This window comes from Condylostylus longicornis, unplaced genomic scaffold, assembly GCF_029603195.1.
Source record: "Condylostylus longicornis isolate FDR11 unplaced genomic scaffold, ASM2960319v2 ptg000119l, whole genome shotgun sequence".
Classification (NCBI taxonomy): domain Eukaryota; kingdom Metazoa; phylum Arthropoda; class Insecta; order Diptera; family Dolichopodidae; genus Condylostylus; species Condylostylus longicornis.
This window is the reverse complement of record NW_026578087.1, coordinates 300,347-327,686: the sequence shown is the minus strand read 5'-3', so window position 1 is coordinate 327,686 and position 27,340 is coordinate 300,347. Positions and strand designations below refer to the sequence as shown.

The window sequence follows — 27,340 nt, the reverse complement described above, 5'->3', positions numbered from 1 at the left end:
AATAAGGAAAAGGACGGGGGCTGCTCCATCACCTTTTCCGTGGATGATTCCGGATTGGAAGATCTACGGAAAGCGGAGTTCCGACTTTTCCTGAATTTCTTCCGTGTTATTGTTCGGGTTAAAGGAAGAAAATCCTCTCAAGGTGCTGGCGGCAGGGCAGGACAAAATAAAAAGCCAATGCCCACCGGGACAACGACGAGCATTTCAGGCCAACCAAAAGAGCCAAAACTTATTGGAAAGTCTGAAGTCACTCCGAAAACGGCGGAAACGGAAGGACCATCGACCAGCGCGTCGGATACAAGCGTCTCGGGTGAACGAAAAGGGCCCAAGCCCATTGGAAAGCCCGGTACTGCTTCGGTATTTGCTGTTGGAGGGGCTAGCGTGGCACCTGGGACGGCAAAAGAGAGTGTGGCAGGGCAGGCGCCCACCAAGATGCGTAAAAACACCATCCACATCCAGTCCATTAGTATCCAAGTGAAGTAAGAAAACAAACTAGAACTTGTTTTCTTACTTCACTTGACAGTATTAAGACTTTGCAGTTAATTCTTAGAGTCAAACTTCAGTTTTCATAAGTCATATTGTGTACACTAGACGGCTGACTAGTCTACCGTACTTTTCTCTTCATACGAGTATTAAAGGTTAGTTACTGATATTTAATTTTGTTTATTTTTGTTGGCATTCAATATCGAATATCATACATTCAAGTATTAGTTATTAGTTTTATAATAACTGCTGGTATGCAATGATTTCGGAAGCGATATTGATTTAAATCGAAACATTTGGAGTAATGCATTTTTTAAACATGTTATATCCAATAACATCCTATATTAAACAATATATAACAAAATTTTTCACTAAATTTTCATCTTAACTTGTAAACTGCGGTAATATGCATGAGAACAATTTTTCATATTACTCCCTCATTACAATCCTATAAAGCACAGTGTCAATTTATAATTCTAATCCAGCATCTAATTATTTAAATTACGCCAACCTTCAATTCAGAAAAAATAGAAAATTTATTTATAGGTGTCCTAGTATAAGTAGGCGTCCTAAAAAGTAAGAATTCATCCCTTTTTATATAAGAATTTTTTTTTGTGTAAACACTTCTTCTATTGGAAAAGGTGTGGAAAATGAAATACTAAAAATAACTTATTCAATTCATTTTTATAATAATTAAATTAAAAATAAAACGTATGGGTTGTTTTTTTAAATGCGTTATTGAAATTTTTTAGATTTCTATTATATTAAGGGTCTTAAATTTTTCATTAGTAAACCGTATACTTATAATTCTACATTATTATTTACTACAATTTAATTTGAAGGAATCGTGTGCATTAATTTTAATGATTTCTCTATAATATTGATTTAAAAATAACTTAATATCGTATAATGTTAACCGCAATTACTACATTTAAAGTTGTGTGAAATGAGTGCCTATATACAGTACACACGAAAAAAATTGAATTTTTTGGTAAAAGATGAAAAAGTTCGTAAATGAAATTGTACTCCGAATTAGCACGAACTAATTAAGAAACTGTCATAGAAATGTACATATTTAATTTTAAATTCATTAATAAAATTTTGGACTTTACGAATAGACGAATGTACTTTACGAATAGACGAAGGTTCCCTGTTTATTTATTTAACGTTTCTCTTAAAAATATGAGTTAAATTAAAGTTTTCAAAATTGTGTGCAATGAAAACAAAACTTTAATGACAGTTTTTATAAAAACCATTTTTTTTTAATTAATTTTTAACATTGTAAATTGAATTCATGTCATAAATGACTAATAAGTATGTGTTTTGTAATTTTACAAAACATGAATACCTTAAAATGCATTCGGAAAGCATGTTTTTGTTTATAAATTTTACAGACTCAGCACAGAATTAGCAAAACGCTATGAAATTTTAATATTTTTTAGTATGAATCAGAAAAATTTATTATTACTGACCGCATATCGTATAAAAGTAAGCAAGGTATTGTGATCTACCAAAATTCATACGACGAGTTTTCATGGGATCCCTCCACATCTTACCGCGGAAATAGATTTAATTTAACTATTTACTATTTTATTACTTGCAATAGTTTAAAATGCCACCAATGTAATTTGAATTATATAAAAAAAGCTCTCAAAGCGAATTACGTTAAGACTCATTAATTACAAATGAAATTTTTCTGTTCATTTAAAAGATTATTTCTTTTTAAATTTTAAACTACTCAATCTTTTAACGTTTATGCTTTGTAGATCATTATTTCTTAAATTGTTTAACAAACTTTCGTAATCATTAGATTAATTTTTTCACCCGCGTATTCTTAGTATAATTCGCTTTTTTTTCTTTTGTAAGGGTTACACCCACAGTAAATTTTAAAATGCGCACAAATTACAAAATATCAAACGAAATAAAAAAAATTTAAAAACAAAATAAAGCTTAGTACGAACAACTTGAAATTTAATTAAATTTAATTGAAAAAAAAAAATTGAACATATTTGCAAAGGCGAGTGTCTATCTAGCATACATTTTAAACGTTAACCCTATATTTGTTTAAAATATTTACGTAACAAAATATGAAAGTGACAATTAACGTGACAAATTTCTTTTCTTTTACCTTTTGTTTTATGTTATACTATTGTACGCACAAATGTATGTGTACTAATAAGTATTAAAATTTAATTATTTTTAGTTTTGTTACTTATAATACTCGTAATGTAGTAATCTTGATTAATGATGTTTAACAAAATTGTGTATGCATGTTATATTATGTTATACTTGTCTCGAAATATGTATATGACACCTTAATTTTTACTTGATGGCCAGATGTTGTAATTTAATGACAATGTAATAATAATGGTCACTGAAAATATTATATGCATATAATATACATTTGATATTTAGTTAAATATCATATGTCAAGCGTATATCATCCAACATATTAAATTCAACTTTTCAAAATTATATCATTATACATATTATTATATTAGCTATATATAAGTTTGCGTACTTATATACTCAAATGTGTAATGCTTAATGTATTAATTGTTTTTATACACTTATGCTCATTAATAAAGATTAAGTATACTCAAAGTTTAATGATTTACACATAAGTATAACAGTGTATATATCCTTAACCCTTATGTTAATTTTTTTTTTTCAGCTTATTTTTTTCTCACTTTACTTTCTAATGATTCATTTTTGTGACGTTGTATTTTGAATAATCAATTACTAGCAGACAAGAATTGAATAAAAATTTTTATATAAGTATATACATATGTATATGTAATTGTTAAATTACATATATGCTATTTTGGTTTAGCTTATTAGCTGCGAGTGTCATAATTCTATTGTTCTTTTTTTTTAAGTAAACATAATATTATTATTAGATTAGCTCAGCTCATGTCACGATTAACATTTTTATTATTAGAACGTGTGTTTAAAATCAAAATACATAAAACAAATAAATGTGTACAAGAAAGAAAAGTTTTGTATAATTTTTGAATAATTTAAAAATAGTTTTTTGGTTATTATTGACTGCTAGATATCTCAACATACGGGAATATACAGAATATAAAATCTTATTAAGAAAAGAATAGAATAAAGGTGGAAACGATTTTCCGCAGCGGCAAGTCAAAATTCATAGAGAATGTACATACATATATAAATAATATGCCCAGAATAATGAGAAATTGCCGCCGTATAATCGCTGACGATTTTAGGACATCTTGTTTATGCAAAATAAACATCTGATTTTGCCGCTCCGCTAATATTCTGTGTTCACAAAAAAAATCGTTCTTCGTTTTCGTTTTAGGCTTTGGTTCTGCTTTTACACTAAATATGAAATACGAGTAAAGTAAATGTTAAAAGATATTTTCATCGTGATTTGTGTGAATCTTTAAAAATAAGTAGGCTTCATTGATATAAATGAAGAAATATTTTTATTAGACTCATTTATAATTACAAATTTTGTCCTTTCACGATATTAAAAAAAGCAATAAAAACTAGTTCTTCTCAGAAAATTTTGAATTTCACTGAATTGTTTTATTTTTTTAATATCTTGAAGTAAATTTTGGGCCATAACAACTACTTGCATTTAATTATTTCAACCTTGCATCACAAGCATTTCTATAATAATAAAAAATTTGTAAAAGTTCAATATTCTTTTAATACCTAATTAGTTCAATAACATCCAAATAAAGTGCATGCATGAATTTCATTTTATTTAAAATATACTAATTTTCAATTATTCTAATACGTGAAGAAAATGCCGTACTTACAGTCGAACACTCTTATTTGCAACACACACACATAAGCAGATCTCCTTTAAATATGCAATGCATTTTTTTACCCAAATATAATTTTTCTAATCAAATAAGAAATGAGTGATTGGATAATGGATACTAAATGGATATATGCAGAAAAAATTCCTCCGAAAGGGTGTGCATATAAGGGTGTTCGACTGTATATCGTAAACGGAAATATTTATAAACAAATTTCACGTGAACCGTAAAAAAAATTTTTGTAAATTCGAAATTTTTTTTTATTTTAAATTTTACGAAACATGTTTCTATTTTGTTCATTTTAATAAAATTATTATTTCATATTTTCAAAATGTATACAAGTATGTTTAACAAATTTGAATTTTCAACTCTTTGCACACACAAACATTGAATAAAAAATTTACCGATTTCCACACAATTTTCCAATTATAATTCCACACAAATTTCTTTTCTTTTTTTTCGAAATTTCTAATTATAAATCAGTTAACAACTAAAAATGAAGTTTCCATTTTTTTTATAATGTCTAAATTGTTCATTACTTTTTTCCTATCTCTTCCTATATACCGCAATTTAAAATTCTATATTTGAAATTCTATTTAAATTATTATAAAAAGAAAAACTCTTATTACCTGCTGGGAAAATTTTAGTGATTGTCAAAGATAATTAGTATCCCAAAGTGAATTGGTAATTACTGAAAATACTTAACTAATGCCAAAAAAAAAAATGATACAAAATTAAAATATAATTAGTTTTTACCATACCAACAGATTTTTTTTTTGTTACACAAATTTTTGGTTTTTGTTTTGATAATTTTTTTCCTATACGAAATATTTAGAATGAATAAAATCTTTCTTTTGGAATCTACTTATATTTTATTTCTCGACCTTGATCTTGATAATGAAAATTTATTTTTTTAAGTGGTTTTTAAAAGTCTTTTAAATATGTGTACATACACTGAACACACACGCACACAAATAAAGAAAAATTTAAGTTTATAGTCTTATCTGTGATATTCCAGTATAATATTTTGTGTGTACTCATACAACAATTAAAATTTGTACTCATACGAAAAAAAAATTTAACAAAAGAAGATTTTATGACCTTTTTGATTAACTGATATTATTGTACACAATTGAAAACCATTAGAAATTTTAAAGTAAAACTATTAAGTATACAAAAGTTCAAGGAACAGAAAACAAAATTCAAAATAAATAATAAAAAAATTCAACGATTTTGAAAGTTTTTTGACTTGTTTTCATTTACTAAACAATAAAAGAAAAAAGAAAATTTTAGTAGAATCAAAAAGTATTTTGAGTAATTTTGATAGATAAGGATTTTTGTTCTTTTTATGTGAATGAAAAACACACGTACAAGTAGCAGAATGAATGACAATTAATTCACCATTTCAAGTACACTAAACACCCGGGACATAATATTATAGTTACAAACCTTGAGCTGAAATCCAGTAAAGTAGCCGAATTTTAGAATTTGAGTCAAGTCGATAATTGTGTAGCATGCCCACGTTCATTACACTTAATTGTAAAAATAGAACCAAATCGGTTAACGGGAACAGAAGACGATTTCCGCCCAGAAAAACAGCAGAATGGCAAAATCAACTGTTTAGCATTTAGCATATAAATTAACCGACGCATGGAAGCAAGTGATGTCAAAAAAGAAATTGTTTAAATTCTTGGCGATAAATTCGGTTCATTCTAATCAGCCCACTTTTTATATGTGTATAAATTTTGACCTTTCACTGCCGAAATTTGCTCGTGTTTTCTTTTTAACTTAAAAGTAGTTTTCATCGATAAGTATTAAATCCCTATAAGTATGCAAAACCAATTAGCCTATAAGTATGCTAATCACTACTGCGCACAATACTTTCTAATCCCTATATATTCAAACATCTATTTTTTATTTACTATTATTTTTTTTTTACCCTATATAGCATCTTTATTTCTTAATTTTTCTATATTTTAAAAATTAATTAAAATAAAATTGCAATTTAAAGCGAAAAATTGCGTCTTATATAAAATTAGGCTTGCAGTGCGTCTTTTTGTTTTATTTGAAGATATCTAAGCTTCTACAACAACAATACTACATCCTGCACATAAAAATTATTATTTTTAATTGTGTTCTTTTAAAAATATTTTAATGACTTAATATGAGAACATTTTACTTCAATTAACGCCTGAAATTATGCAATAAAACTGCTTGACATTATAAAAATGCTTGACACATAATAATATTTTAATATAAGTGGGTTAAACGGTAGTGCACATAAATCATAAATTATAGTAAAACACACAAACTTTTATGTACATTGCATTGAATAGATAAATTTTACGTAATATTGTAACTGTATAATAGTTTTATACAGTTCTAAAAATTTTCTGAAAATGAAAATTTTTCACAATTATTCAAAATGAGGTCAATTTTAATGGCCTTTATAGTTTTGCATATTCTTATATACTTTTTATTATTGTAGGTGCAATAAAAATTCAAAATAATATTAAGTCACATATTCTTCTAAACACCTACGGAATACATTGGAGAATCGTGAGTGTACAGTCATACATATAATTTATGTATGTAAAGAAACTGACAAAAATAAAAATAAAAATTACATTTAAAGGTTAAATTATTTAAAAGTATCTAGCAATAATTGCTTTTTTACTTCCTTAAATAAAAATGCTGTTTTCGTTTTACAAAAAATTCTAAAATTTTCATTACTCAATTTTAATGTTTATGCTTTATCTACAATTTTCCCTTTCCCGTAGTTTCTGTCAAATATCTAAATAGGAAAATTTTCATGAAAATTAAATTTTTGATAAAAGTTTCAAACTTATTTTAGATGGTAGATTTATTCTTGAGGTGACGATACCCTGCAACTTCAAAAATCTATTGTGACTCCTTCTAAGCGCCCAGCGTCTTGCCAAGAGCACGAACGTCTCAAACGGAAAATCCCGAAACTAGCTGCTCACTAGTGAATATTCACTTATAAATATCCTTCTCCTATAAAGCAGGTAATTCGAGGTCATCCTTACTTTGCAATACAGAACCTACAGGAGCTATCCATTTTCCAAGTGCTTTTCCATTTGCCCTAAATATTTCATACAATGCTCGTTACGAAACCCGTAAGTATTCTCACAGATTTCTTAACTTTCCGGATAATCGTTTCAAAGCGAAGCAGGTTTTTGATTGCAATTTCTCAAAAGTTTCGGTGCTTACCGGAGCTTTTATGCACATTTCAATACATATCCGGCCTTTTTTCCATTTCGTTTTTTAATTTCGAGTGTATTTACATACATAAAAATTTAAGTGCTTAAATAACATACATATAGACCTATACATTAATATAATATTGATCAAGTACTTACTAGTAGTAAGAGAATTTTCATTAGCAAAACAAAACAAAATTCTGTGACAAAATAAAAAAGCACTCAAATTTTTTATGAAAAGGTTTATGAACTTAATGTACTTGTGATTGGATTTTATTATGTACCTATGTGTATGTACGTATTTAAGTAGTAAGTATAATAAATTAATCATTAGTTATACATTTACCTTTTTATTTATCTACTTATTTGCTATACATAGATCAATTTTGTGTTCTAAAAAATTATTTGTGTAAATTATTTACTGTAATAAAATATTTATTTTTTGGCAATATTGTACTGACAATAATAACGTAATTTAAGATTTAATTTAGGCACTGAATTAAATTTTATTAAGTTCAAATAAATAATTGATATTAATTATGTTGGTAGAAGAACGATTGATTTTGTTTATTCATTAATTATAAATAATTTTTGACAAGAAAATTTTTAAAATAAAGAATTTTTTTGTCAAAATAACAATTTTTTGTAACACTACAATTATGTTTTTTAATACAGGCTAGGTAAGGTTGACGCGACTACCATAAGGTACACGTGGGCAAGATAGGTCCGTCCGTTGTGGTACCGCTGGAACCAGAAAGATATCGCTCTCACAAGAGCCAGTCCAAGCAAAGAAGATATATACTTTCGTCTCCTCCTCGTCTATCTCCTCCTTACAGCAATTACTAGACATCTGCGATTGGCTTGCTGAATTGGCGCGTTTCGTACTCAAGGGCATTTCGAGGTCCTCTTTTTCAGGTAGAACCCCAAGCATCGTCCGTACAGTTTCCTTGAATTTCGTTATGACCCGGAAGCCAAAACAGGTTAATTTCGAATTGATCCGCCATCGGTTTTTGAGAAATCTCGGAGCTTAGAGAGGAAGCCGTTTCTGATTCCAATGCCTTTTTTGCTGCCTCTCTGTCAGTGAATATGGTGATTCCCCTGCCCGGTGCCGACCAAGCAAAGCATAAAAGCGCTATATTATACTTCCGTCTCCTCCTCGTCTATCTCCTTCTTACAGCAATTACTAGACATCTGCGATTGGCTTGCTCAATTCTCGCGTTTCGTACTCAAGGGCATTTCGAGGTCCTCCTTTTCAGGTAGAACCCCAAGCAACGTCCATACAGTTTCCTTGAATTTCGCTATGTCCCGGAACCCAAAACAGGAATTGATCCGCCATCGGTTTTTGAGAAATCTCGGAGCTTTGAGAGGAAGCCGTTTCTGATTCCAATGCCTTTTCTGCTGCCTCTCTGTCAGTGAAGATGGTGATTCCCCTGCCCGGACCAAGCAAAGCATAAATTCGCTTCTTGCAACTACTTCTACTTGAAAGACGTTGCAGTCATCCAGTCCGGACGCTGCAGAATGTTCAACTATTTTATAAAAAATTAAAAATCAAATTGAAATACGATTACAATATGTATGTATATACTTACATACATAGTGTACTCATATCGAAAAATTATTGCTTAATTATTCGGAAAATTAAAACTTTCATTTTAATTTTAGTGTCAAGGGCCCGATGCATATCAAAAGCAAAATAAAAGCAATAAAACGCCAATGAAGAAGCAATAAAAAAAAAAAGATTTTTGTTATTTTTTTAACTAGGACCACAAATTTTACAACCATAATATAATTTGAAGTTCTTAAAGTATAAAATTGCCAAAAAAATTATTGCACTTTATAAAGTTTTATTTTGCGATAATGTTATAAAAGTCATCAGTGCATAATAATTAACTATAAAATTTATGTTTAACAATCAATAATTTATAATTATTATCTTGAGTAATAAATATTGAAAACATAAATTTTTCAAAATGTCTTGCCGATTTAAATTAATTATATTTACTTTTTTTTCTCTTTTTCCTATATTAATAAGTGTTGCCTGCTTATTTATGTAATGTAATTCATATACATATAACAGTAATATTGATACCGTTAATAATTTATTTATAATCATTAGTAAAACATAAATGAACATGATTGTATGTACGTTGTAAATTGTAAAATGTAATCACAATAACAATTGTTATGTAATAATAAATTTAAATATGAAACACAAAGTGATAGAAAGAGATACAAAATTCTATTGAAATATTTTATTTATTACTTTGATAATACGTGCTCTCAAAATAATAATCACCCACCCTTCAAATAAATAATATACCACCACAATAATAAAGAAATGAGTGATAATAAAAATCAGTTTTCAAATTTTGTTTATATACATGTGCACATACTTACATACTTTTTTTATATAATATTATATTTTATATATACCATTAATCAGTATTCCCTTTTCGAGTTTTTGTCAAAACGGAAAGTCCACACCCTGCGATAATATTAAATTTTAATTTATAAAATATTATATAGATATTGTATACATACATATCATGGTTGCCATACATACATAATATAGAATTCCTTATCGACAATATAGAGAAGAGGAAAAACCTTGAATATTCTGCTTCTTCTGATGGTTTTATTATGTAAGTACGTGTAACACGTTCGGTATTATAGTTGCATCTTGTGTATACTTATCTTGTATAATGCATAGAATGTTCTTTACTGAAATTAGGTGTGTACATGCATGTAATATTTGTATAACAGGGTAGATTTAAAAAAAATATTTTATAGGTATTTCTACTATAATATATGAGTTAGTAAAATGTATAACATCAAATATATTATTATTGTAGGCAATGACATTTAAAATAATTTTTTTCGATATTATGTGTATCTATTTATAAAATGTACTTGCATGTATGTAAAAATGCTATTACATGTGTAGATAAAAAGTTTAATACAACATTCACAACAGTAATTTTATAGGGAGCGGAGAGAATACAAAATTTTTTTATCATTGTGTTCTAATACATTCGTTCGAAAATCATTTCTTCAATATTACGATATTTTTCATGCAGAAAATTTTTCAACAACAGACCGATCCAGTTTTGTTGGTGGTATAAGAGAAATAGAGAAGCTGACGTTCAAACAATTCTTTGCTCAAAGACGATTCGATAAAAAATATTCTATATTGAGCTAGAAATTCAAATTGTATATAGTGGTCAAATTTTGCACTTGCCTCATGTTATAAAGTATCAAGTGGGCAATTTGTTTATGTGTGCCGTCGAATCAAGTAAACTCATGACTTTAATAATTATGTGAGAGGAGTCGAAATACTTCAGAGTATCGAATTTTTTATGATTTAATCTTTGCGTAACTTACCGAGGATATAGTTTTTTTTTTTGTTGTTGGCAACAAAATTTGAACGAGTATAGGTTTTTTTTTCCACAATAATTTTCTTAGTAAAACTGTGATGTGGAATTCGTGTCCTGACTTAATGTTATTTATATCCTTGGAACAACAAGATGTATATTCGTTCTACATATTTTGCATCTTTATTTGTTTTTATGTTCATGTTGCCATTTTAATATTTTATATTATTTATTTATACTACATATATATGACGTGCTAAGTTAATCATTGCAGCAATTGAATAATGTATTTAAAATATTATATGTAAAAATATATGTAATAATTTTTTTTTCATATCTGAATGAACAACAATAGGGTGTACATTTAAAGAGAATTCATGTCTCTAACTGATAATTACTAACTGATAATGTAAGATGTAACGCTATATGCTTGTATATAGTCTCATGAGTTGTATGTATGTATACATAAACAAATATTGTAAATAAATTTTAGAATTAAAATGAATAAATATATTTATTAAAAATAAATTCATATGTTGCCATGTGCACATATGTACACAATTATGTAAATATACATTGATTGCTCTTAATAAATAATAAATTTTGGGGGCGTTGAACGTCAATATGAATATATATATCTACATATTATATTTATTTAATTATTTTTATTGACAATAAGTTAGGAGAGGGTGGAAAGATATCAAAAAAGGATAATAAATTCAAAAACAATTTATATGTATGTATATATATATTTAAAACTATTAATATAATAATTCATATATGTATGTATATGTATGTATATTGTATTTGACTATGAATTGTGTCTGAAAATAGATGAAAAGAAAATAAAAATCAATACAAAATCTTTATACACGAGTATGTATGTATGAAATATTAAGTAATATGTTTACTTATATGTATGTATATATTTTCCTGTAACCAAGCATGTTTACATGTACACATATACTAAAATAAAAAACTATGTATATTTAAGAATCGGAAAAGAAATCAAAATTAAAAAAGCAAACAACCCTCGGAAATAGGATTTCATTTTAATTTCTTTTATATTTCTTTTCTTATATAAAAAATTTGGAATTTTAAAATTTTGCTATTTGAAAGCTATGGCAATGACATTTATGTACACGAGATGAATATATGTATGTGCGAATGTATATGTTCATGCGGGAAACATAAATTCACCAAGGACATTTAAATATTCTTTGTAAATTTTGTTGTAGAAATTTTAATATCAAAAGTATACATTTAAATTTTTAAGTATTTTGTTAATAAAACGACGAAAAATTTCTTAAAAATCGCAATTTCTTCTCAAAGTACACTTCATATATACTCAAAAATAAATTTTAAATTTGGATCTTACATTTGGTTGTAACTAGATATTAAAGTTAATTTGGTATATATTAACAATTCGTATAGAGGAGCCAGTTTCGATTGATTAGCATTTGTGCCATAATACGCAGCAACGGATCGTTTGCATGTTTTTAGTATACAATTTGCTTATTTTTAGATTTCTAACGTAATATTTCATTAACAGCTCGGAAATTAAGTTCCTCATATGAGCCATAGCTCATATTTTTGAGCGAAATCGTATTATCTCAGTACTAATGAACTTATAAAGAGCCACTCTAAATAATTTATCCTGGTATGAAAATATTGTATACAAATTTTCACTTAAACAGTCAACAATAATAAAATACAAATTATGCTAAAAGTTTCTATCATCCTGTTTTGGTATGGTGAACGAAAAAATCATTTTACTTTTATCTTTTATTATTATTTGTTTGCAATTTTTTTTTGTCTAGCCTTTGTATAATTTATCAGACCTACCCAAAAGGGACATAATAATATTTATTTTATGTTGACAAGTCACAACTATTTTTACAATCATACATACATATTGTGAATATTACATAATATTCTTTTAATTGTTGATTTTATGAAAAAATACACTATTTTAAATTAATTATTGAAATGTATATAAAAATAGTTCCATTGTTGATATTTGGGTTCCAAATATTGGTTTAATTACAAAATATTTTTAGGCGAAAATAATGCCATTGTTAAGACTCTTGTCAAAAATGAACTTATTTTTATGGTGATAATTTTCTGTGTAATCAATAGAAAATAATTTTCTTAGTACTTTCCGTTCTTAGAAATTAATTAATTGCATTGAGAATACTTCTACATATAATGAGTACATTACACATGTGCGTATATGCAATAAGGACAACAAATTTTTCATTTAATATTAATGAAGTGATTGTATGTAAAAAAATAATAATGAATAATTTATTTATGTAGAAAACAAATCAATTTTACTAATTTTAATTTAGTTAAGGGATTTAAGTTATTGGATTCTAAATTAATTTTGGAAAAGTTGTATGTTGTTAAGATTTTATATAGCATTTTATAAAATTTATTAACTCGCAATTCCAGTCAAAAATTTAAGGAAGATTTTTGGGTAAACCTACTAACTTCGGTCTTTACTCTTTAAGCGCTTTATTTAAACTAAAATTACTATAATAACACCGGCAACAAACAAGTTAATGAACTTGTAGCTGTGAATTTAAAAAAAAAAAATTATTTTTATTCTTTTATCGTGTTCTGTTACTGAACTTAAACAACATTAATTGCGTGCTTCGTCAGTGTGCGGACCCTTGTCATGTACTTTGAAAGTAAAAAAAAGTTAATATTTTTTCTTTTTGGAGTCATCTTTGGGGGGAACTCCTTAAAACTCAGGAAGGTTAATTCCAGGTCATTCAACATCTCCTCATTCGCCGGTTCGGTGTATTGTCCACTAATCATCTACGGAACCTCCTATAAGAAAGAAATTGTTACTCATTGTTGATTTTTTTTATATTTGTTAATTTCTTGTTTGCTGTAAAGAGAGAAGTTATAGCAAACAAGCTAATCGGCATTATCATATATAAACAAAAAATTTACATTTTTCATTTTACAAAATTTCTTCAGATTACACGTGTAACAACTACAAAAAAATTCATCATATTTTTTATTAAAAATATGAGATTAAATTATTAATTTAAAAATATTAACATGAGGTTGAGATGTCTGAGCATGATTTATTTTGATTAATTGTCCAATTTTCTTTAAAATCTCATAACATAAATTAAGAAATCAATGTTGCATGTGCATCGTTCCATTCATTCTTGCATTTTCAAAACTAGAAAAACACTTTTTATACTTCTCTTCATTCGCTCAAATTTCGCTCTTCTTTCAATTATTTTTCCTGTTAGGTTTATTAGAGAAAATGATGAGAAAGCAATAATATTTATGACATCGTGAATAAAAATTGAGTGCATTAATAAAAAAAATTAAATGTCTCGTTGAATAATAAATGAAAAATAAAGTTGGGTCAAACCAATGGTTTGTATTGTAGCACTTTTCCCTTCAACAAGTGAAAATTCTGCTTTTAAATACAGTCTATGTATATCTATCAAACTATTAAAATTATTTTCATTCATATACAAAACTATTTCTGGAATTGCATATATTTAGGATGACGCATATATGCAGTGTTTGAAATAAAGCAAAAATTAATATAAAAAGGGGTTAACATAATGCTCGATTTTAAGGGTTAATTGTGTGAGTTAAGAGAAATAATTATATTTTTTAATTTCATGGAATTTACCGTTAGCATTTTGCTATTATAAAAATTTGGAAAAGCTTGCGGTTTCGGAAATATAAGGTGTCAAAAATTCAAATTTTACAAATTTCAAGAGGTGATAACTTGAGAGGGGGTGGAGATGGAAAAAAATTTTCTTCTAACGAAATGAACTATTTGTTAATGTCTAAGAGCTCCTAAAATTTCAAGCTTCTACAAGCTGGGGTCTAGAAGAAAAATGACATCAAAAATTTGAAAAAAAAGGACTTTAGATAACGGTAAATTTGAACGGCCATTTTGTTTTTCTGAAGTTTAACTATAGTATATCGCGCTAGGGGAAGCAAGCCACTGCCTTTCTGCGTTTGCAAAATTTCAAAAATGCTTATGGTTTCATTGCAACAAATATTTAAAAAAGGCCATTTTTAGGGTTTTGGGGGGGTATAACTTCTAGAGGGGGGGAGATAGGTAAAAATTTTGTTCTACGGAAATAAGTTTCTAGTAAAGATCTATGTACGTATGAAATTTCAGCTTTCTATCTTAAAGGGTGTAGAAGTTTTGTAAACAAAAAAAGTGTCCACGGACGGACGGACGGACGGACGGACGGACAGACGGACGGACGGACGGACGGACGGACGGACGGACGGACGGACGGACAGAGTGAAACTAATAAGCACTTTTTTCAAAAAATTTTTTGGAAAAGTGCTAAAAATGATAGGTCCTTTAAAATTAAAACATTTTTATTAATATTGTTTGTGACATGGGAAATTTAAATATTATTATTTATTTTTATGAAAGTTTAAATGATTTATGGATAAATTGAAAATAATTTTTCATATTTTTACTGCAATATTCATCATACTTTTTACTATATATTTGTTTCAAAAGGGGCCCAAGCATTAATATGCTCTCCTGCATGAGTATTTCTTACATAAAATAAATACTTAGGTTAAAATTCCTAAAATCTTTCAAGGTTTAATTTAAAAATTAAAAGAGTAAGGTATTAAATTTATAAGATTTCCTTAAAAGTTATATTGGAAAATTATTTATTGTAAGAAAGCTAATTATGATAAAAGTCCTTGAGAGATTATGTTTGTATGTAGCTATATGAATGTAATACGTACATGTACATATTTGTAAATAATTAATTACAAAAATTAATCTTTTTGTATCCGGGACTGTCAAACAAGAAATTTTAATTAAGCACAAGTTTTATATAAATAATTGAAAATGTGAAATTAAGAACGAAATTCGTAAGAACCATGGTTATGGAATATTTTTGTATAGCTACAATATATGTTACAATACATACATACTTGATAAAAAAATTTTGTTAATAATATACAAGTATTTTTTGCTTTGTACCTTCGCAATATAGAATATGTATATGTAATTTGTATTCATTGCAGCACACATATAACACATTTTTTACATATAACGTACTTAAAAGAATTTTCTAACAATATTCTGGATCATATAAGTATCCTTGAGAAAGAATATAGGAATTTTAAATTAAAGGAAAAAACAAAGAAAGAGAAAATAGAATAAATTTTTTCATTTTATATCTTTTAGCTATATGCCAGCTATATAAGGAAGAAGGTGTAGACGCTACATGCAAAATTGTTTATTGAATTTTAACGAAAAGATGATAAGGAGTGTGAATTTCGTTGTATATTCCTCATTTTATCGAATATGATGCATTGACTCTATTGTAGGGACGTTTTTATGGTGAAATCAATGAAAACCTCAATCCAATCATGGTGAAATCAATTGCCTCACGTACTTTATACAACGTGTTAAGTTTTTGTTAAATTTAAAGTTTTGTTTTGCACAAGAATCATTTCATATAACGACGAGACGAGTTACTATCTCTTCATACATGCTGAACGAAACTTTGAAATTTTTTTCTTAATCCAGTTCACAATTCGTTGTACTCCCCATTCGTTAAATTTAAGTTTGCTATTTTAGACAGGTGTCTTTGGTTGAAACAAAGTGCATTCGATGTTCTTATTGTTTGCCTTCATTATCTGTCAATTTTATTTCTTGAATAGTGTTGTTGTGGAAAGAGACAAGTGGAAAACTTTATTCTTCCTCGATTTTGTATGAATCACATTAAAATCAATGAATTTATAAACTCTTTAAGGTCGTTGCAATTTTATGTATTTAAGCTTCATGTTATATGCTTAAGTTCAGAATTTATGTATAAAATTTTAATGTTCTTATAGTTATTCCTCACTACTTTTATGCTGATATTGATTCTTTAAAGAAGTTTCTCGAATTTTTTACAAAAGTATTCTTACAAAAGTTTGTAACAATGCTCATGCACTTGTTTTTTTTAAAGCTATTGTTATATGTACATATATGCGATACTGTTCTAAATAAGTCAATACCAGACAAATTAAAAAACAATAAAAAAAATTGGAAAACAAAAATAAAATAAAATTTCATCCTTTATTCATCCTTCGGGGTTAATTCTACATAAAATGAATGGTAAATGAAAACATAACGGTATGTACGTTTTATTAATTTCTATATACGTAAATGTTTGCTTGTATTTGACAGTGCATTATAGTCTCTTTGCGATGAGAACAAAAATAAAAAAGTAAAATATTTTTGGGATTTGAGATCCAAAGGCAAAAACAAAGATAAAAATAAAAAATTAAATCAATAAAATTATTGGAATTTTAAGAGTAGTTGCTTTCTCTTGTAGTGGAAACATTGAATATATTACATAGTTTCTGTTATGTAATTTATGCAAAAGTTATTCTTATTATTGCGCAAAATTTTTATTCTTTATTATTCAAATAGTTTTCTATGCAACTACATACTTATAATTTATAAGATTTTAAATACAGTATTATTAAAACAATTTATTGTCCCAATGAGATAAGACTTTAATAAAATAAAATATTAAAATAATTCAATAATCTTCCATTCACCTTTGAAATGGAACACTTAATTCAAGTTATTAGATTAAAACTTGAAGAAGAAAACTATCTTGTTCTAACAAAATGGATAAAACTTAGAAATTAAAATATTAAACTACGAAGTTTTTTAAATTTATATAGAAACCCGAACTTTAATCCAATGTTTTAGTTCTGCGATAGAAGCATATGATACCAAATAATTTGTTTTACCTCTTTATCAATAATCTTCCCAATTGCTTAAAGTACGATGGTTGTTACAATAATGCGAACGATATGTAGCTCTATGTTGGCAGCTAATTAGTCGAATTGTTTAATAATATTGGTCAAATAAACAACTATTTGGATGGTATTAGTTTTTGAGCTAGAGGACATGGATTGCTATACAATGCTTCAAAAAAGCAGGCCTTGATACCCTATTATAGAAATATTTACCTTTCTAAATTGTCGAATCTAGTTCTAATTGGAAAACTATCGGATATTCGACAAAACCTAGGAGTAATATTTTGAACAGCAAATTTGATTGGTATTATTACATGAATTTTATATCTTCTTAAGAACTTAAAAATTCTTTGCAGATTTTCTTCGATTTCTGGTTGATTGCTGAATTCTCTCACTCACCTTTTCTACTACGATTTTGTATTTTCTGCGATGGGTGTCTGTGAACATATCACGATCAACGGAATTTTTAATGCCTGCCATAAATGTGCTACAAATAGAGCAAAGTTTAACAGAATTTCAGACAAAAGATCCATTCTTCTTGGTTGCAGTTTTGATAACGCTTTGATTTTCCACCATATTATAGATTTTCAAAGAACATCATTGATGGCAGGTCGCTGATATACTAAAGAAAAACACTGATTTACATTGATTTATATATATAAATTTAATGTAATGGGTGTTACTTGCTATACTTTAAATAAAATTTATTTTGCTTTTTCCGTTCTCAAACGAGCGTTTTCAAAACCGATTGATCGACGAGCAGTATGACATAGGGTTATTCGGACTGATTGCCGGCGGATAAATATAGGCACAGATATAGACACACACTCTTCTGTTTAATAAACTGATAGACTTGGAAAGATCGATTCTATCCAGAACAGGATATTTTATAGATGTTGTACATATTTATAGATCGGAAATGTCGCATTAAATTTAATACACATACTCTAAGATACAATTCAGAAAGATAAAATAAATTTATTACCCACGCTAAAATACAATATGGCGTTAAACAAGTAAACTGAAAACTTTTATATTTGCGTAAAGCTTTGTATTCTAATATTTGTACGTGCTTTGAATTCTTTTATTTTATAGTCTTATAATATTCACTTATATTGTTGAATACATACATACAATGTAAAATTTTTTATAAAATTTCAAATAAGAAGTTCAGATTTGATTTTTTCATATATTTTATAATTCAATATTTGTTTAAGGTTCAATTAAATGCGATCAAATATATACTTAACCGATATAAAATAATTGATTTTAATATTTGAATAGTTCTGGAATTGAAAAAACAAAACACTATTTGTCTGATCAGAACTTTAATTTATATTTCTTGTTCAATCAAAAATATTCATTTTATTCGTATATTTTTGAGAAATGTAAATTTCAGTAGTCTATTATGAAAAATTGTTTATGTATTAGTCATATAAACACATTTACATACTTATTTGTTTAAAAGTTTTTTATCCTTCCTATCAAATATTTGTTGTATAATTCGAACACATTTTAGTTGAAGGATTTCATTTAAAAGTGTCTACAGCCCATTTCCAATTATGAAATACTGAAATATGTCGTAATACTATTCATTATTACGACATACATATGCCTCAATAATAAAAATTTTTTAGTAAATTTCCGCATTTTAATTCTTTTGACATCTCTTAATACATTTATTTACTTAAAAAATTATTAAGAAATTTTTACAAAATTTTCAAAACTATTTGACTGACAATAAATTTATTAAAAAGCAAAAATTTAATTAAAATATTTTTCAGTTCATTGCCGTCTCTATAAACATAAAACTATTTTTGTTAATTTTACATAAAACTGATTAAAAATATTGTAATGAAAATAGAAATTTAAAAGATAAATTTGAAATATCTCAGGAAATACCAGAAAAATAAAAAAAATGACGTTTATCTTACTAATTTCCCCCCTACATTTTTAGATATTGTGAATTTTTTCTTAATGACAAAATGGTCATTAAAAATATTCACATAAACTACACACACACATAATATACATATATTTATAACATAAAATTTATACGTATGGCAGCTCTTTTAAAAATAAAATTTGAAACTAAGTAAATGTTACAGTGTCGACATCTATTATTTATATTTTCTATTTCAAAATGTAAAAAATTTGTACCTGTTCTTTTGAACTTAAAACTAAAAATAATAAATTTTTTTTTTGTCTTAATACTCAAATACAATAAAAACATCATCAAAAATTTATTTATCACTTGATATAATTATTTTAAACATTCTTATTGGTGGTATTCTTAAATGGTGTTAATATGTATTGTGAAGATATTTAATAATGGGTGTCATCACGAATACGAGCAGATATAAAAAATTTTGTTTGGCTCCCTTATTTATAACATAAAAGATATTATAGTGTGAATACGTATAGGTTTCAAAATATTTTATAGCATAAATGAAAATGGGTCAATAACTTAAAAATATTTCTTTAAATCAAAAAGTATAATCTTTAACATATTTTACGTGTGTTTTGTGAGTCACATTATAAATAAGAAAACTGTAATAAAAACGAAAAAAAAAAATTAAGTAAAATAATTAAAAATGAAATTTATCTATTCATTCAAAAAAATTCTTTCGTCACAATAAATATTAAGAGGGCGGTAGACAGACGACATATTCAAAATTCGACTAAAGTTTTTCAGGTTTTCTAATAAAATTTTAAATGTTATCAATATGCAATATACATAATATACACATGTATGTATGTGTTATATTAAGTATGTATTATAGCATTATTTCGAAAAATCTAAAAATTAAATTAATTTGTACTAAATAAATACGAGTTAAAACCGGTTTTTTAAGCACATTTCCAACAAAATTGCAGAAATTTGTGCATTTTTGCTTCACTCAACTCACCTCCGAAGTTGCCGTTATCTGAATAAAAATACATGTAACACTATATATATAAATTTTTTGATCATGAAATTTTTTTGAAAACAAGCGGGTTGTGTTATTATCCGATGCAATTTTACGTGGATTCCATTGTGTCTATTTAACACCTGATTCTTACTGAGAAAATAATTCCTCTTAAAATAAATTATTATAGGTACTTATTGTTTGTTTTCTCTTAGAAATGTACTACTTTACAATTCATTAGTTATGGTTTGATCCAAATTTAGTAGATAAAGGTTTAGTTTTACATATTCAATAAACTCAATGTTAGAGATGTTTTATCAACTTCTTATGGTCCTTTCATTATTAAATGAAATTTTTTTTGACATGAAAATTTTGGGTTTTTCGCATAGTATAGGAGTGTGCAATAAATTAAAAAAAAAATAATTTAAATTGAATCAGAAGTGTTTCAGCAAGTAACAAAATCGAAACACAAGAACATTACAAAACAAATTTCTTAATTTTTTTCTCAAAATAAAATTACAAAAAAATAAAATTTTAGAAAGTTCAAATTTATCCTTTACAAAAAAATTTCATTTCCAATTTCACCCCGGAAATTTTATTTTCTAATTTAACATGGTTTATAAATAAATCATGAAAAACGTGATTTTATAAAAATGATACTGCAAAACATCAGAAGCAAATTAAAATTTACTTATTTGAATATTTGATATTTTGGGATTGAAATTACGCTACCAAATTAAAAATATAATTTTAAATTAAATTTTAAGTTTTATGATATTTTTTCAAATTTTCAGAAACTGTGATAAATGGAAAGTAATTAATTTAAAAATAATAATAATAATTAAAAAAAATATAAAAGAATTACTCATCCAACTCATATATACGTTCGTCAATACCCTCTAACTAATAATATATGTATGTATAAAAAATAAAAAGCAAGTCTAAATTCAAAATAGAAATTGTTTAATAAAAAATAAAATGAAATGTTTTGTCCAGCGAATGAAGCTTTTCAAAATATTACTGAAAAAACAAAATTAATTGCACAAAAATGTTCACAACAAATTCGTATAGCAACAGCTGGAACATTATCTTCACAACAACAGCAGCAACAACAACAGCAACAGCAAAATCAACAATGTCATCAACAGAAATCAATTCAATCAACATTAGAAGTACCAAATCAATATGACCCATATCAACAACAACAACATCAAAATCAGCAAAAACATAATCATTATATGAGTATTAGTTTGCCAACATCACCAGCTGGCTATAAAAATTTCATTGATATCGAAAATATCGATGGGAATTTATGTAGTACTAATTATAATAATAGTAGAATTGACAACAAAGTAGGTGGCGGTAGTTCAAATAGTATTTTAGATGATAAATATAGTAGTAATAATATTAGTGATAAAAAAAATTTCGTATCAGATACTAATATTATTACAAATAATGAAAATAATAGAAATTTAAATAATGGTGCATATTGGAAACGTAGAACAAGTGATACAAATGTTAATTCAAATCAAATAAATAATGGTAATGGTGTTATACAAGGGACACAGTCTTTAAGTAAAGCAGCAACAACAAAATTAGGATCAAATTTTAATAAATATTTTTATTCATGTACTGGCGGTACACTTCGAAATTTAGCAAAAAAATATCAACAACAAAAAAATGCTTGCAGTAGTAATAACCAAAGTAATACCACAAATACATCAACGACGAAGTGGTATGTCAAGGTAACTATTTACTGCGATTTTTTCTTTTTTGTTATGAATTCGTTTATACATCAAAATTGAAGAAGGCATTGTATATATAATAAGAATTTACTTTACTTTGGATTTACTAAAATTTGATGATGAAATTTTTAATTTTAAATTAATTTTAACAAAAAATTCTTGGAATAACTAAAATCACTGCTATTAAACCTAAGGCCCTACAGTGAGTGAGGGAAGGTGGCATCCTCAACCCTGCCACACTGCGCTAGACAATAGGAAGGCTGATCGGCATCCCTCCGTGATACTCTTGTCCCCGATAAATTTATTCTAGTCCCTTGACAAAGTTCAGATTACTCACGGGCATCCCCGAAAACTCCTCCAACCCAAAGTAAATCTGTCTTAGGTGTAATATCAATATTAAACGAGAAAAAATAGGGTTGACCGCGTCAACTCTGTTATACCGGTACGAACTTGTTATCCTATGGGATAGACAATGAATTTAAGTTGTCGTATCAATATTTATTTATGCGAAATTCCAGTACTTAATGCGTTTTCGATATTTTCTAAGATATGGTCAAACTACAATTAGAGTTGTACGGCAGCTAATACAAACAGCCAAGAAATTTCAACAACTTTTATTAAACACATGGGCCCTACTCATATATTTGCATGTGCAAAATTCAATACCATAGCTTTTATAGTTTCTGAGATATAGCCAATTAAATTTTGAAGTTGTAAGGCAGCCACCCGATTCAGTACTCCGATCATGTCCAATTTAAATAGGGTTATGGCACTTACTGCAATAAAACATTTGTGAAATTAGCTAAACAATTTGATAAACTTAGCTCAATTAGTTCTTAAGTTATCACTGAGACGGACGGACAGAAAAGGTAAAACTACTCATAATTCGACACTGATCAAAAACATGCACTTGAGTCTATATCTCAAACCGCTATTTCTTAGCGTCACAAACGGTAAGGTAAGTTTAATATTCCCTTCGAACATATGTTCGTACGGGTATAAATATTTGGGTAAAAATAATTTTAGAAATGCAGCTAAAAACGGGCGCAGAAAATTATTTGCTAAGGAAAAATTGAATTTTAAATTTAAGCATAATATAAAAAAAGATGGCAAACCAATGGGCATTATATGTAGTTTCTGAGACCTTTCAACAAGGTTCAAAAAAAAAAAAATCAATGGTAATAACTTTGCTCTTTCTTTTGTGTCTTTGTGAACCGTTCAAGTATAATATTTTTTTATTATTAAAATTATCATGTCCGTTCCGGTATTGTTCATTCTAGCAAAACCATTTGCTGATATTTTATTCTTATATCATAGAATAATATAAAAATATTCGTACTTCATATACTATTAATAATAAAAAAAAATTTTACTTTAGTGATGTTTAATTTTTGTTCAAAGTTGTTCTTTCCTTTTTTTATGACTTTTTTCTTTCATTTAGTGTTTCTCTTCTTCTTAAACATATGTAATATTCAATATATAAGTATGTATGTATTTAATAGTGATTGTATGCTAGCCTTTAATTTTCCAAGGTATTAAATTTGTGTCCTTTCGTTTATAGCATAAAATGCTCAAAATATGTATAACAAAAATTTGTGTTATATTGTAGCGCCGAACTTATATATTGTATAGCATAATGCATTCAGTTTAAACTCCAGTTATGTATCTAAAACGTAATTTTTAATTTAGAAACCAAATTTAAAACATCAATTTTAAAAATTATATTAAAATTGAGATTTTGAAACTAGCAAAATATTTGACCGCCACTCAAGAGCTTTGAAATATTTAAGACTCTATTTAACCAATAATAATTATTTTTGTATTTTTAAAATGAGTGTTGCTTCCGTCAACTATTCCAGTTAATGCTCCATATATGTATGTATATGCGATTTTGGATTCCTCTCCGTACATACACAAATTTTTTAAAATCTTTGAAATTAATTTTATTGTCAAAACCAAAGTTTATTTATACATTTGCTGTGTAATGTTTATGAAAAATATCTCAGTGTTTTGTATAACATTCATAAAATCCGTAGCAATGCTTAAGTAATAACAAATGTATGTATCTTTCATGAGAACTTACAAAAAAATATACAGGTACCCATGCATATACACAATATATTTTGTATATATATTGGCGAAACTATTAGCGTAATTCAAGGGTTTTTTTGAAAACAATTTTAGATGATGAAATTGTCTGAAACTACAAAAGCCACAACAAAAAAGAGAAACTTTTCAAATATACTCTTATACACATACACATATATATACATATATACATTCCATATAAATTATTTGCAGAATTTTTTTTTTCAAATAAATCTGGGAACATTTTATATGAATAAGGATTTTATGGCGAAAAAAAAATGAAGACAAATAAAAGTTTCCATGGTTGGTTTCCCTATAGACACGAGAACTACATTTATATACTATGTATGTATACATATATGAATATGTGTAGATTCTATGAATTATTTTTTGAAGTTAAAGCAAGTTTAAAGAGGTTTTTATATTTTAATACTTGAGTGATTTTTTTAATAAAAGTGATGGATTTTTATTTTTTTATTATGTAGTTTTTCAAATTTTTATTTTTAATATTTCCAAATATCTTACCTATTCTTATTGTTTATTCTTCTTTTAATTTTTCTTTACATTTTTGAAGTATACTTTGAATCCACAACAATGAATGAATATTTTATTAAAATAAAATTATATTCAAATATTTTTGTTTTTAACAAAGTTCTTAACTACTTAATTTAAATATTTAAAGTGACATATGACATTTAAGACGATGTGGTGCATCATGCACCGTTTACTGTTTCAGTGCCTTTACTTTTCAGGGACTTTTGCATAGTCACCCCATTGGAAAACTCGTTGCTTGGGCTGGCTATGCAATACTGAAATTTTTCAGAGATCTAGATATATTTCTAATATAGGTGGGGATGACCTATGAGTCGACGTAAGAAACACCTAAGGGTAAAAAATATATCAAATGAAATGTCGATGTCCTGGTCCGGGAATGCCTTTTTCTGATTATGGAACCATTTGCAAGCACAATTTGAAAAGTTATCTTTTATAACTCTGTTTTAACAAGGTTCTAACTCTACAATTCATTTTATTGAAATATAATTTTTAATGACCATACCATTGATAACTAACATTTATTTTTTTTTTTTTTTGTAAATGTACATACCTTTACTCATACCAAGCATATTGGAGTTGAATAAGTTTCGAATGAGTATAAAGTTCGGTCCGATAAACTTGATAGAGTAAATTTTGATTTCAATTTTAATTTATTTAAATTATTAATTTCTCATTTATTAATTATTTTCAATTAGAAAATACTTAAAATCACTTGAAATTCTTATATTCTCCAAAATCATAAAATTAAATATTGCATAAATTCGAAATTTTCCAGAAGCTTAGATTTTCTAATATAAAATTTTTAAATTAGAACATAAATTATCTATCACACATTCCATTCACTATACAATACAAAAACAAATTAATAAGTATTTTTGAAGTGTTCTCTTTGTTTTTCACAAATTATCTTAACAAAATTCTCAAGTATTTTCAATCATTTCTCGTATTATCTTATTTTACTAATGAGAAAGCACACCATTAATTTGTATACCAAAATATTTCTCAATCTCAATAACAAAAAAAAAAACTAAATTAGAGAGTCAATTTGAGTTGTTGAGTTGAGTTGTCATTCCATAGTGTCTATATTACTACGTACGTCAGTTTAAAAGAATTTATAATCAGATTATGTGTGAACAATGCTCATATGTATATATATATATATATATGTATATATATATATGTATATGATAATAAATAAATAACATAAAAAGCATCATTTTCTCCTATTCATATGGAATTTAAATATTATGACGAAGTTTATTTTTATCTATTCATGACATAACAAATCAAGAATATTTTATTGAACATTAAATTTTATGTACCTAAATGAACTTTGTACCTACATACATATATTAAATAATATAAATAGGTATAATATGATATTGGCATTAAATTGTATTACGTATGTACAAACATAATAGAGGAATTAAGTGTGTCATATTATTGGTTTAAAGATTTTATTTTTAAACTCAATATCAGGCTACTTATTTTGATTTATAACCTATTCTATTTTAGTATGCATATTACATAGTTAACATTTATTTATTAGCATATTTTAATATTTAACACTTTAATATTTTTTCTTTTGCAAAATTTTATCAGTTTGTTATTATGTGTGCCTCCACAACTTTTACAAGTGAAAACATAAACAAAATTAAGATAAATAATTATACTTTGTTTCCTCTATTTCGGTTTCTTGCTGTTTCGGTATTTCATTAGAAAAAATAAAAATTTAATTTTTTTTATTAATATACGCATTTAATTATAATTAAATTATTGTGTTTGAATGACGTTATAATTCCCAATTTAATAGGAATTCCCGAAAAAATTTAAGTTATTTGAATGATACTAAGAAATAATTTTTTTCTTAGATGTAAAATATTAAAATAATACAAAACCACAGCCTAATTATGAGTTAAAATTACGATAAAAGATGTGGAATGAAAAAAAATAATTTTGTAAACTTGTGTTGTTTTTGCTATCATAAATTTAAATAAATGAATTACAGCCGTATGTTGACAAAAGTTTTAAACCATTTGAGATAAAAAAGCTTTAATCTTAAACTTTCGAGGAAATCTATTTCTTTGTAAGAGAATTTTTCGTCTACCCCTACACTGTATAATAAATTGAAGTTTAACTGATACAAAAAAAAAATAAAAATAAAAATAATAATTCCCAAAATAAGGAATTTTCTTAGGGAGCAATCTTTTATGCTTCCTATTTTATTTTCTTATTTTCATTAGAATTTTTGTAATTAATTATTATTTTAATTTTTTCCCAGCAGCCTACTTGGCGATTTTGGGGTGAGGAACGTGAAAAGGATGCAATATTTACAGTTTACTTAAAAAAAGTTCGATATCATCGGCCAATTATGATTTCAAATCAAGTAAG

General features: G+C 26.5%; 1 protein-coding gene across 4 annotated transcripts in view; it reads left to right on the top strand.

Moving 5' to 3' along the window:
* Window positions 1–27,340, top strand: part of LOC129614732 (ral guanine nucleotide dissociation stimulator) — a 69,137-nt gene that overhangs the window by 38,672 nt on the left and 3,125 nt on the right. The window contains exons 2-3 of one of the 4 annotated variants that reach the window (XM_055529573.1): window positions 21,356–22,306; window positions 27,234–27,335. In XM_055529573.1, the coding sequence (XP_055385548.1) occupies window positions 21,545–22,306; window positions 27,234–27,335 (864 nt within the window). In that variant the 5' untranslated portion in view covers window positions 21,356–21,544. Of the gene's footprint in view, window positions 1–21,355; window positions 22,307–27,230; window positions 27,336–27,340 lie in introns of all 4 variants that reach the window. The other 3 variants (XM_055529572.1, XM_055529575.1, XM_055529574.1) reach the window with 3 other exon arrangements.